Consider the following 13,222-nt stretch of genomic DNA (forward strand, 5'->3'; position numbering starts at 1 on the left):
CGGTCACTCACCCAGGCTGGAATGCAGTGGTACAATCTTGGCTCACTGCAACCTCAGCCCCTTGGATTTAAGCAATTCTTGTGCATCAGCCTCCCGAGTAGCTGGGACTACAGGCTCACACCACCACGCCAAGCTAATTTTTGTATTTTTAGTAGCGACGAGGTTTCACCATGTTGGCCAGGCTGGTCCAACTCCTGGCCTCAAGCATTCTGCCCGCCTCAGCCTCCTAAAGTGCATGAGCCACTGCACCCAGCCAATTATTTTTTTTCTGATCACAAAAGAAACACATTCAAGGTGAAAATGCAAACATCACAGAAATACAAAACTTAGAAAGTCTCTCCAGTAATAACTGCTATTAACAGTTTGATGTTAAAATCTTCTTCCAGATTTTTCTCTATGAATATGATCATGTATCATCTTCATAAATAGAATTGTATTACACAGGCTGTTCTGAAACTTGCTTCTATTTATCGTGATGTCGGGCACTTCTTTCTGTACCTCCGCGCATTCCTGCTTCGTTGATCTTACGCAGCCTCATTCTTTATGCTAGTGGTGCTGGGTCTTTGGAGCTCTGAGCCCCTTTGGGTGTTCCATGAATGACAAATGTACACAGGCAGATCCCACAAACATATGACTCTGAGTGTTACAGACTTCCCGAGGCTGATCTACTACTGACCCCTGCACCCCGTGCATGGGGTGGAGATAGGGGTGTGGTGAAGGGGGAAGATGGGGATCACTGAAATGGGTCCAGGAGGGTGGGGAGGACTATGTGGGTCATTTTACTATTGATAGGGAGACCCATGCCTGGGGAGCCTCAGTCAAAGGGGTCCTGGGTCACTGCCTCCATTGTGAGACTCTCTGACTCCCCTGAGGACCCACCCCTGGGCTCCTCCTCAGGCTGGGGGTTCCTCTCCTAGCATCCTCACCAAGATCACCTGACTCCAGCAGCTGCCAACCCCCTGGGCAACGCCAAAGCCTCCTGGCCTCAAACGGGTTGGGTGACATTCACTTCCTTGCGCTGTCCTCCCAACCTGCTCTGTCATTAGGAATTGCCTCGGCAGCAGCAGTCACACTAACAGCAACAGGAGGAGATCGTGCTGCTGTCCCGCACCTCGGGGTGGCTCAGATCTGCTGGAGGCCCCAGGTGGGAAGGTGGATGCTGCTCTCTCTGGTCCCAGCCAAAGTGAGTCTAGGGGCCTGGCTGTGGTGGGGAAGGAGCTTGGCAATGTTCTGGGCTGACGCTGGAAGGATGCAGGAGAATGAGAGAGAGAGAGAGAAACAGAAAGCGAGATAGAGAAGAGACACCTGTGGGTGGGGAAGTAGTCACAGCTAAAGCTATAGGAGCTTGCACTGGGGCTCCAGGAGGGAATCCCAGGTGCCTAGAAGTGTCACTGTCTCACAGGCACCTTTGCTGGGGTTGGAGATCGGGGGTGTTTCTGTGGGCTGAGGACACCTGTCCCCCTCACCTTGTCCTTGAGATGGGCTACCTCTGTGGGGAGGCTCAGTACTAGGGTTCCCGAGGTCAGCTCCCTTGGTCCAGCCATTGCCTTCCCCCTGCCTCACAGGTGGCCAGAGGGGCATCCTTGTTTAGGGTCACTCTGAGGAAGGACGTCAGGGTAGTCACTTCTCTATCAGTGCTATTTCTTCTACTCCTTTGACCAAAGTCTGGAATGTCCCCCATGGAGGCGCTGCCAAACTAGCTATGTGACTTTGAACAAGCTCCTTAAGCTCTGAGCCTCAGTTCCCTTATCCATGAAATGGAGATAATACCTACCTCCCAGACTGTTGTCAGGATCAAATGAGGAAGGGATGAAAAATGCCAAGCACATAATTAGGATTCAATAAATGGTCGCTGTTGTCATTATTTATGATTAGCTCAACACTGGTCCCACTTCACCTAGGAAGACTTTCCAGCCCTCCTCTCCCCTCAGTCTCCTAAGGCACCAGTGGGGATGCTCTTGGCACTTACTGCTGTTATGGAGCACGTTTTTTGTGCTCAAACTAGAGTATGTTTCTTGCATTTCTTCTGTTACCCTCTCCTTCACCCCAGCACCCAAGACAGAACCAGGCCATAAGAGGAACTCAAGGATGGAGAATGCAATGAGATTCCGAAAGGGAGAGAGGCAAAGAGGCAGGGAGGGGTTAGGGAAAGACTGAGAAAGGGAGGCAAGAAGGTGGGGGAGGAGGTAGCATTGTCCAGGTGTGAATGATGTGGCTCTCTCGAAGCTCGAGAAAGGGGAAAGATTGCCCAGAGAGGCCATCCTTGGGGCGTGGGATATCTTCTATACTCCCCGGGTCCTTTCTACTTTCCTATAACTCAGATGAAAGGTAGAGGCTCTCCTCCTTCCCTGCTTGTCTCAAGCAGGACTGTGTTTCCTGACTTGGCTAATATCTACTCACCCAACCTATCAGCTGATTCTAACAATGTTCTACCATCTACAGAATCTTCTCTGTTAACTCCCTGTCTGTCACCTTCACCAGTGACCTCAGGCAAGTCACTTCCCTCACTCTAGACCTGGATCTGCTCATCTCTGAAACGAGGAGTTTCAACTAAGTGATCTCTAAAGTCCTTTTTTTCCCTCTAATATTTCTTATTTGCTCTTCTCTTGTCAGCCTTGATCTCTACTTCTCAGTTATTCAAACAACTTAAACCATTGATCATCAATCCTCCTTTCAAAAAAAAAATCTTTCTCAAGAAAATTTATAAATGTCCACTAGGCTCTGAAGTTTTATAGGAACTTCCTTGACCACTCCTTATCCCCAATACGTAAGCTCAGTACCTAGCATATAGCAGGTGCTCAATAAATATGTGTTGAATAATTGGATGGATGGATGGATGGATGGATGGATGGATGGATGGATGAATGGACAGAAGGATGGAATTCTTGCCATCATATACTTTGGGGAGTTATGAAATGCAGGGCTTAAGAAAATCATGGCCATCCTGATTATAATGGCTGTTTGGTATAAACATTTGCAAATGTGTTATGAAATGATAACTACTGAGAAACATTGGAATAACCATTTAAATTCTAATCCATTGGCCATCATTTATCTCATCATTGTCATCTTGTTCGGTTATTCTAACTTGAGGTGAGCTGCCCTCTTCAAGTGGGTGCAATTTTTTAGTCATCCATGTAACAAGGAACATTTTGGGCTGAGAGGGAAGGAAAGGAAGGCAAATGCTGTGGCTGCCTCAAGAGCTGTGACAGGGGTCTCCAAGTCCCCTTTGGGAGAAGAAGGGACAGGAGTTGGCCTGTCTTAATAATGACAACTGCCATTTACTGTAAGAGCATTTACTCTGAGCTAGACTCTTCACTCACATAAGCTCACTTAATTCCCCCGACAACTCTGTGAGGAAGATTGTACCATTATTATCAATTTCATCTTATGGACAGGAAACTGAGGCTCAGAGAGGTTAAACAACTTGGCCAAGCTCATGCAGACAGGAGTGGATAGATCAAGGATTTGAACCACCCCCCCCAGCCTGGGGCCACACTGACTGTTTAAAACTCATCTTGTGGCAGGGCACAGTGGTTTGCATCTGTAATCCCAGCACTTTGGGAGGCCAAGGCAGGCAGATCACTGGAAGTCAGGAGTTCGAGACCAGCCTGGCCAACATGGTGAAACCCTAGCTCTACTAAAAATACAAAAATTATCCAGGCATGGTGGCACACACCTGTAATACTGGCTATTCAGAAGGCTGAGACAGGAGAATCACTTGAACCCAGGAGGTGGAGGTTGCAGGGAGCTGAGGTCATGCCACTGCACTCCAGCCCAGGCAACAGAGCAAGACTCCCTCTCAAAAATAATAATTATTATTATTATCTTGTTTCTTTATAGTGACTCCATAGCTTTGCTTTTTTTTTTTTTTTTTTATTCTGAGGGAGTTTTGTTCTTATGCCCAGGCTGGAGTGCAATGGTGTGATCTTGGCTCACCACAACCTCCACCTCCCAGGTTCAAGAGATTCTCCTGCCTCAGCCTCCCGAGTAACTGAGATTACAGGCATGTACCACCATGCCCAGCCAGTTTTTTTGTATTTTTAGAAGAGACAGGGTTTCTCTATGTTGGTCTCAAACTCCCAACCTCAGGTGATCCTCCCACCTCAGCCTCCCAAAGTGCTGGAATTATAGGCATGAGCCACCGTGCCCGGCCATAGCTGTGATTTCAAACAATATGATGCCACTTGATCGCTCATTTACTTACTTATCAGACATGGCTCCCAGTGACTCTTGGCCATTTCCAAAATATCAGACATAGTCTCAAAGGATGAAATTCTGCCTCCATCAAGGTTAATCAGATGCTTCTCTTACTGCCTCAGGCAGCCCCATAAGAAGAATTTGGAGAATGACTCAGCTGTGGCAGGTGAAGGAATGAGCCCATAACTCCCTGACGCGACTATGTGGAGGGCCAGCAGGCATTTGGACGTGTAAGTTCTGAGCTTTGTTTTTTTAAACAGTCACTGCTTTATAGCCACACTTAGCATGGAGGAATGCAATCCCATGGCTGGAGGAAATCCAATGGACTCACCAACACCAGGTGAGGGCAGAGGTTGAGACTAGCACGGGCTTTTCTGGAAAATGGTCACTCTGGGTACAGGCCCAAATTGGAGACTGGACTGAGGCTATGCATGAATCTTCTTAGCCATCTGCTTCCCCTGGGAACAGGGGCTTCCTGTCTTCACCTCCTGTCTTCACCTCTGTCACTGAAACAGGAAGAGGTGAGGTGGTGACCTCACCATGTGTGTACGTGGTGGCTGAAGTGAGACATCAGGAATTCCACACACCCTCCTGGGGTCCGGTGTGACTGGGTTCTCTGGTTCTCTGTCTCCCGACTTTCCCTTCCAGAAGCATCTGCTCATCTCCCCCTCTAGGTCTTCAGTCCCTTGGTTTGGGTCAGGTGGGCCATGGAGGAGGCGCAGCAGAAGAGGCAACAGTTGGAGGAAGGGAGAGGGGCAGAAGACAGAGAGGGATAAAGGAGGCAGTGGAGACAGAAGTGTAGGTAGGAGTTAGTACAGGAGTAGGAAACAGGAAAAACACCCCAATGTTCACAACCCTTCCCGCCCACAGCTGAGCATGCCAACTCCCAGGGGCCATGTCAGAAGGGGAGAGCAAGGACAGCTCAGGCAGTGAGTGCCCCGTGTGCTACGAGAAGTTCCAGGACCTGGAGGGCGCAAGCCGGACGTTGAGCTGTGGCCACGTGTTCTGCCATGACTGCCTGGTCAAGTACCTGCTGTCCACCCGCGTGGATGGGCAGGTCCAGAGGATCCTGGTCTGCCCTATCTGCCGCTACGTCACCTTCCTCAGCAAGAAGAGCTCCCGCTGGCCCTCCATGCTGGACAAGAGCTCCCAGACCCTGACTGTGCCAGTGGGCCTGCCCTCCGTACCCCCGCTGGACAGCCTGGGCCACACAAACCCTCTGGCTGCCTCCTCATCTGCCTGGAGGCCACCCCACGGCCAGGCCAGGCCACCAGGAAGCCCGGGCCAGAGTGCCCAGCTCCCCCTGGACCTGCTGCCCAGCTTGCCCCGGGAGTCACAGGTCTTCGTCATCAGCCGCCACGGGATGCCCCTGGGGGAGCAGGACAGCGTGCTGCCCCGCCGCAGCCTGGCGGAGCTCTCAGAGGCCTCCCCCGCACCCCGCTCTGCCCGAGCCTTCTGCTGCCGATCACGGGCCCTGCTGCTCATCACACTCATCGCCGTGGTGGCTGTGGTGGCCGCCATCCTGCCCTGGGTGCTTCTGGTCAGGAAGCAGGCATGAGCCACACCGCAGGGAGGCCATCAGGCTGGCTGTGGCCTGGGAGGGGGCAAGAGGCCCCACGGCAGCCCTGGTGCCACCAAGCTCCGAGGGACACATGGGCAGACAGAAGGGAGGACCTGGGCACAGAGAGGGCCTTGGGCTTCCCCAACCCCCGCTGGGGCTTCAGCTGGACAGGGAGGCTGGAGCTGACTCTGCACACATGTGTTCCCCACATGAATCCTTAGCAGATATGTTCCCCTTCCTCTAGGCTGGGAAGATGGGAGGTCACTGCTCTCCTGCGGGCTCACCAGCCCTGAGCGGCAGACCTTACCTGCCAGGTGACCTGCCCAAAGCCAGGTGGGCCCCTCCAGGTACAAGGAAGTCCTGCTGGCAGACGTCCTGCTGGGCAGGCCGATGGCAGGATCCTCCAGGCCAGAATTACCACCCAGGATTCTGTGGCTTACCCTCGGAAACAGACAGAAGCAGAGCCCAGAATCTCAGCATTCATCCTCAACCTCCACCACACTCCATCCCCAAGCCCTCCCTGTCCCCACCCTGCCAGCTTAGAAGGCCTTCCCCGAGGGAGAAGCTGATCTCAGAGGCTGCCCCAGAATTTCTGGGAGAATCATCAAAAACTTCCTGGAGAGCTGAGGCCACATGCAGAGCCAGGGGTTTGCTGTCAGAAGTCATGCCAGCAGAGTGGCCCACAAACAGGGCCAGAGGTCTCCCTGAACCTTCCAGGCCCAAGGAGGGATCCAAACTTTGAGTCCTGGGGTTCTCAAGGGTGGCAGGAAGTGGAGGGGAAGCCTGACAGTCGAGCCTTGACTCAGCTGAGAACCATGTGAGGAAATGAACCCCTGGGGCCCCCCCTCCCTCCCAACTCATCCTCCTCCTCATGACCCAGCCACTCATTTAGAGGCCACACCAGCTGGGCCAGTTTCCAAGGTGGACTGCCAGGCTGGACTGGGTGAGGAAGGCCGGGGAGGAAAACAGCTGTGCTTGTCAGGGACGCTGCCATCTCAACCAAGGAATGCTGAGGCCCAGGTGCTATCCGCTGTTCCCCAAGGTTTCTTTGCCTGGGGCCCCCAGGTTGGACTGTGAAGAGCCTCAGGTTGGGTCTAGCCTGAGTCATTCGGGGATAGCTATAGGCTGTTTATTGAGGTCCATAAGTCAACTAACACCTTACAATGGAGAACAACAAAAGCCTCCAGCAATTTCCAATAAGTAGTGGTCTGCACCTAGGTGTGCGGGTTATAGGTTGGGGGGAGCCCCCAACCTATAACCCTCTCGGCAATTTGCTGTCTGTGGGGGAAGAAACAGCACTCTACGTTTTATCTAGTTCCTAAATGCCTGCTGTGGTGGTCATTTGGGGACCACTGGGGAATTGGGCCCCCCTATAGGGGGTATTTGGGACATAGAGAGGGCTGCTTTAAAGCACTCATGGGTTTCTCTGTGCCCACTCCAAAATTACAGAAGAGCCGGGTGCAGTGGCTCATGCCTGTAATCCCAACACTTTGGGAGGTGGAGGCAGGTGGATCACCTCAGGTCAGGGGTTCGAGACCAGCCTGGCCAACATGGTGAAACCCCGTCTCTACTAAAAGTTTTAAAAATTAGCTGGGCGTGGTGGCACGCGCCTGTAATCCCAGCTACTCGGGAGGCTGAGGAAGGAGAATTGCTTGAACCTGGGTGGCAGAGGTTGCGACGAGCCAAGATCGCGCCATTGTACTCCAGCCTGGGTGACAGAGTAAAACTCCATCTCAAAAATAGAAATTAAAAAGATTACAGAAGAGCACAGGTGCTATTGGAGGGGGTGCGGGGAGGGATGCAGATGAATTCCATGGAGAAATATTTATTATATGAATAAAACTAATGTTAAATGTGCAGACTCCAGTGAGTCTCTCCACCTCAGTCAGGATGTTTTCAACAGTGTCATGAATTTCTGGGAACCAGATTCTGGTCTTTTCAGATTTTGTCGTGTTTGCCAAAAGTTTCTTTCAAAATACCCTCAGTTATCATATTGTTTAGTGGTGACCTGTAGCTGGAACTTCTTTTCAGAGAATGCCAAAAGCTATTTTTTAAATAAAGGTATATATTTTCTCAAACATTCCAGAGACTTTGCCATGTATGCGGGAAGCTCTGAGCCTGGACTTGAAGGACAATTCACTTTAGATGAAAAAGTTTGAAATACAAATACAAACGGCTCTTACACACCTATTCAACCACACTTGCGAAAGACATTAAAATTAAAATTAATTAAAATTCTGCTGGTATGCCGTTTTTCACCTATGCTACTGAAGCTGAGGGAGGCAGGGGAATGGTTAGTGGGAATGCGTATTGGTAAAATCCCTATCAAGGGAAATCTGACATTATCTATGAAAATTCCTGCTTTGATCCAGCAATTTCTGTTCTAGAAACATTCTACAGGTATACTTGCTGTATGGGCAGCAGCATACATATGATGCTATATAATCGCAGTGTTGTTTATAACAACAAAGGATTGAAGAAACCATAAATGTTAATCAATAGGGTACTGGTCATTTATCTTAAGGTCCAGGGCACATCACGCAGCTGTAAAAAAAAAAAAAAAAAAAAAAAAAAAAAAAATGGAGCAAGAAAGGACTCAATGAAATTATACAGAATGTCTCCAAGGTACAATGGAAAATGACGAAAAGCAAGGTGTGGAAAACTGAATACTGGATACTACAATTTGTGTAGAAAGAGCGAGGAATAGGCCAGGCGCGGGGGCTCATGCCTATAATCCCAGCACTTTTGGGAGACTGAGGCGGGCGGGTCATCTGAGGTCAGGAGTTCAAGAGCAGCCTGGCCAACATGGTGAAACCCTGTCTCTACTAAAAATACAAAAATTAGCCAGGTGTAGTGGCACGAGCCTGTAATCCCAGCTACTAGGGAGGCCAAGGCAGGAGAATTGCTTGAACCCAGGAGACAGAGGTTGCAGTAAGCTGAGATCACACCGCTGCCCTCCAGCCTGGGCGACAGAGCGAAACTTCGTCTAAAAAAAAAGAAAAAGAAAGAAAGTGCAGGAGGATAAGAATTTACATTCCTATTTGCTTACCTATGCATCAAAAAATCGGGAATGCCAGGCACAGTAGTTCATGCCTGTAATCCCAGATCTTTGGGAGGCCAAGGTGGGAGGATCAATTGAGGCCAGGAGTTCAAGACCAGCTTGGGCAACACAGCGAGAACTTATCTCTATAAATTTTTTTTTTTTAGTAACATGGTAAAACCCCGTCTCTACTAAAAATACAAAAATTAGCAGGGTGTGGTGGCATGTGTCTGTAATCCCAGCTACTCAGGAGGCTGAGGAGAATCACTTGAACCCAGGAGGCTGCAGTGAGCTATGATTGTGCCAATGTACTCCAGCCTGAGCAACAGAAAGAGATACTGATGAGAGAAAGAAAAGGAAAAGAGAAGAGAGGGAAGGAGGAAGAAAATTGGGAAGATATACAAAAAACGAGTAACTGACTAACCATGGAAAGGGATAAGAAAATGATGGAATGGGAAGGAGAGTTTTCACTTTGCCTTTTATACCTTTTCATGTTTTAACCAAGTAAAGATATCATTCAAAAACTGAACTGAAAAATTATTAGAAGCTAAAGATATCTTCAGTGTACACACCTGCTGCGTGGTGAGGCTGCCCCAAGAACATTCAAGGGCTGCCAAACCGCCTGTCCTGTGGTTTGAGTGCCAGCTACTGGCTGATGGGGCTGGTTTGTCTGGTTAGAGGTGTGACATCTTATGCTTACCAGGTGCCCAAGGAGTAAGGTTTAAAGGTCGAATGTTCTCGGTGTCTCTGAGTCCCTGCGCATTTCTCTGGGCACTGTCATTGAATGTGCTTGTCTTGATTCCCCCTTCTCTTTTTTTCTGTTTTGTTTTCAAATAAAAGCTTTGGTTTTAAGCAACCACTGAGGGGTCTCGGCACTACAGGACAATACCATTAGGCAGATAGATATAGATAAATGATAGACAGATACATAGACAGACAGAGGGATGGATGCCTGGGGTTAAACTCTGTTGCTCTTCTCTTCCTCCCCTTATCTAGAGGCACCCCAACCCCTGCAAAACAAACACAGGCACACACACACACACACACACACACACACACACACACACACAGTGCCACTTCCCATCACCACAATAACTTTTTTTTTTTTTTTTTTGAGATGGAGTCTCGCTCTGTTGCCCAGGCTGGAGTGCAATGGCATTATCTCTGCTCACTGCAACCTCCGACTCCCGGGTTCAAGCAATTCTCCTGCCTCAGCCTCCTGAGTAGCTGGGATTACAGGCATGCGCCACCACATCCTGCTAATTTTTGTAGTTTTAGTAGAGACACGTTTCACCATGTTAGTCAGGCTGGTCTCGAACTCCTGACCTCGTGATCCTCCTGCCTCAGCCTCCCAAAGTGCTGGGATTACAGGCATGACCCACTGTGCCCAGCCTCACAATTGTAATACACACTTGCACAGTCTGAGTCTACCAGGCAAGCTTAAGGATCCATAGCATTGCCAGTGGGGCCTTGGGGAGGGCTGCCAGGAACCTGGGTGGGCATATTAGAGACCTCTGTGCCCCTCTGAAAGAGTTCCATGACCTCTCCCCTCACTGAACCCTGTGAGACTCACAAGATCACTCAGCTGTTATCTCTTTTTGACCTCCTTGTCAGTATACATGTCCTTTTTGGGGCCAAAGATTTCGTTTTGAGACTCAGTATTGAACAAAAGGAGAAAGGAAGGCAGGGCTGGGAGGGTAGGGTGGCAGCAGAGGACACAGGAGCTGAGGAAACAGAGAGGGCCTCGGTGGGGAGAGAGGAAAATGATGGGGACACCCCAACAGGAGGGTAGTTGGGAAACTAGGAAGGACACTAGGAAGAAAGAGGAGTGACACTGGGAAGGCCAGAAAGGCAGGCAAGGTAGGAAGGCAGGCACCTCCGGCAACTCCCTGCGACTTCCAGCACCCAAATCACACTCAGCTCAGCCCCAGAGCCCCTGGGCGCCCCTCTGAATGCCTCTCTTCAGCCTAAGGAGCTGGTTCCTGGAAAACACCAGTCACGCTGCCTCACACCTCCAGGCCTTCCTCCAAGCAATTCCCACTGCCTCATGGAGCAAATGTTAACATTCTTCCAATTCCAGTCGATGCTGACCTCACCCTGGAAGTTTTCCCTGACTCCAGAGCTCCCTTCCGCTCCCGAATCACAGAAGCACCAAGAGCAGCTGGCTCAGTGAGCACGTTTCCTGTGGCCTCGTGGCTGTTGATTCCCTGTCTCTCTCTCTCTCTCTCTTTTTTTTTTCAGGCAGTCTCCCTCTGTTGTCACCCAGGCTGGAGTGCAGTGGCGCAATCTTGGCTCACTGAAATCTCCGCCTCCCTGGTTCAAGAGATTCTCCTGCCTCAACCTCCTGAGTAGCTGGGATTACAGATGCGTGCCACCATGCCTGGCTAATTTTTTGGTATTTTTAGTAGAGATGGGGTTCCACTGTGTTAGCCAGGATGGTCTCGAGCTCCTGGCCTTGTGATCTGCCTGCCTCAGCCTCCCAAAGTGCTGGGATTACAGGCGTGAGCCATCAAACCCAACTGTCTATCTCTCCTTTTAGACAGTAAACTTCCTGCAGGCACAAACTTTGACCTATTTTGCACCTCCAGTGTCTAGTTTCAGGGCTGGCCCATTAAAGATGCCTCGTAAAAAAAACAGAAAAAAACAAAAAGATGCCTCGTAAATATGTGTTGAAAAGAGTCGCAGCAGAGGAATTCTTGCTGAAATTTTCAGTTATGAATAAAATCTAGGGCTACTTCCTTCACAGCATATTTAAGAACTTCTAAATCATGAAAACACATGTTCTTTGCTTTCTAAATCATGAAAACAGATGTTCTTTGCTTTCCCTCCTCTGGGCCGTCCTGGGAACCAGCTATGGTTCCCACAAGCTGGGGCCATCTACAGTGCCCAGAAGAGTCCAGGGAGCCAGCTTGCAAGGATTCCACAGTGACTTATGGGTTCTGTATAACCTGGCACCAAGGTCCTCTCCTTTCTCTGTGGCTCACTTGCCCCATCTGTAAATTGGGGACAATACCAGCAACAACAGGGCCATCTTGTGGATTAAAAGAATTCATGAGGTAAAGTGTAAAGAAGAGCGTTCCCACACCCAACAGGCTCACTACATCTTCGGTATTCTTGTGAAACGCGTGTCCTCCATCACTGTGACACCCGTGTCATTCATTCAGCAGAAGCCGTTCAGAACTGGGGCACAACACTGCCCAGCCTCAGAAACCATTTGCAGGGACCAGGCGCGGTGGCTCACAGCTGTAATCCCAGCACTTTGGGAGGCCGAGGCGGGCGGATCGCAAGGTCAGGAGCTCGAGACCAGCCTGACTAACATGGTGAAACCCCGTGTCTACTAGAACTACAAAAATTAGCCAGGTGTGATTGTGCACGCCTGTAATCCCAGCTACTCGGGAGGCTGAGACAGGATAGTCACTTGAACCCGGGAGGCGGAGGTTGAGTGAGCCGAGATGGTGCCAGTGCTCTCCAGCCTGGGCGACAGAGCGAGAGTCTGTCTCAAAAAGAAAAAGAGGCCGGGCTCGGTGGCTCACGTCTGCCATCCCAATACTTTGGGAAGCAGAAGCGGGCGGATCAGAAGGTCAGGAGTTCAAGACCAGCCTGGCCAATATGGTGAAACTCCGTCTCTACTAAAAATACCAAAAAAAAGAAAAAAAAAAAAAATAGCTGGGCCTGGTGGCGCGCGCCTGTAGTCCCAGCTACTGGGGAGGCTGAGGCAGGAGAATCGCTTGAACCTGGGAGGCGGAAGTTGCAATGAGCCGAGATCGCGTCATTGCACTCCAGCCTGGCGACAGAGCTAGACTCAGTCTCGGAAAAAAGAAAAGAAAAGAAAGAAAGGTGGAGAAAAAAAAAAAAAACATTTACAGGGAACGCATGGCTTCCCCGCTGCCGTCTGATCCTGAACTGGAAGCGAACAGGCCGAACATTCAGAAACCCGCCCAGCTCCCGACACCGAGAGGCTTCCTCCCGCCCGGCTCCTTCAAAGCGGGGTCTGGACCAGCACCTCCCACAGCACTGGGAGAGCCTTAGAAACGCGGCCTCGGACCTATTTCCGCTGGAGCAGGGGACGATCGGTGTCCCCGGTCCTCGCAAGGCCCCCCGCCACCCAGAACCGAATCTCGGGCGGGCCCCGCGGTGCGGTCAGCAGACGCCGAGGTGCAGGGGCGGTGGCCGGCGTCGCGCTGGGGCTCGTTAAAGGACCGGCACGCTGGCCGCGCCCACGCCACGGGCGGGCGGGGACGGCGAGTGCAGGGACCCAGGCAGGCGGCCGGCCGGCGTCCCAGCGCCTCCTGGCGGCCCAAAGCAGGGACTGCCCTTCCCTGGCTAAGGGAACGCCGGGCCCCCCGGCACCTGGGAGTGAAGGTACCAGGAGGTGTCCTGGGGCTGCTCGCTCCTTCATCACCCCCAGGGACAGCCGGACC

General features: G+C 50.9%; 1 protein-coding gene across 1 annotated transcript; it reads left to right on the forward strand.

The window, feature by feature from the left end:
• The first annotated feature begins 4,713 nt into the window (after window positions 1-4,713).
• RNF222 (ring finger protein 222) lies at window positions 4,714-7,839 on the forward strand. The gene has a single exon (XM_032280331.1). It carries the CDS (start codon window positions 5,096-5,098, stop codon window positions 5,756-5,758), a length of 663 nt encoding a protein of 220 aa, XP_032136222.1. The 5' UTR covers window positions 4,714-5,095; the 3' UTR covers window positions 5,759-7,839.
• Window positions 7,840-13,222: the final 5,383 nt, after the last annotated feature.

The sequence above is a fragment of the Sapajus apella genome, unplaced genomic scaffold (genome assembly GCF_009761245.1).
Source record: "Sapajus apella isolate SASKATOON/1434 unplaced genomic scaffold, GSC_monkey_1.0 scaffold12, whole genome shotgun sequence".
NCBI classification, from domain to species: Eukaryota; Metazoa; Chordata; class Mammalia; order Primates; family Cebidae; genus Sapajus; species Sapajus apella.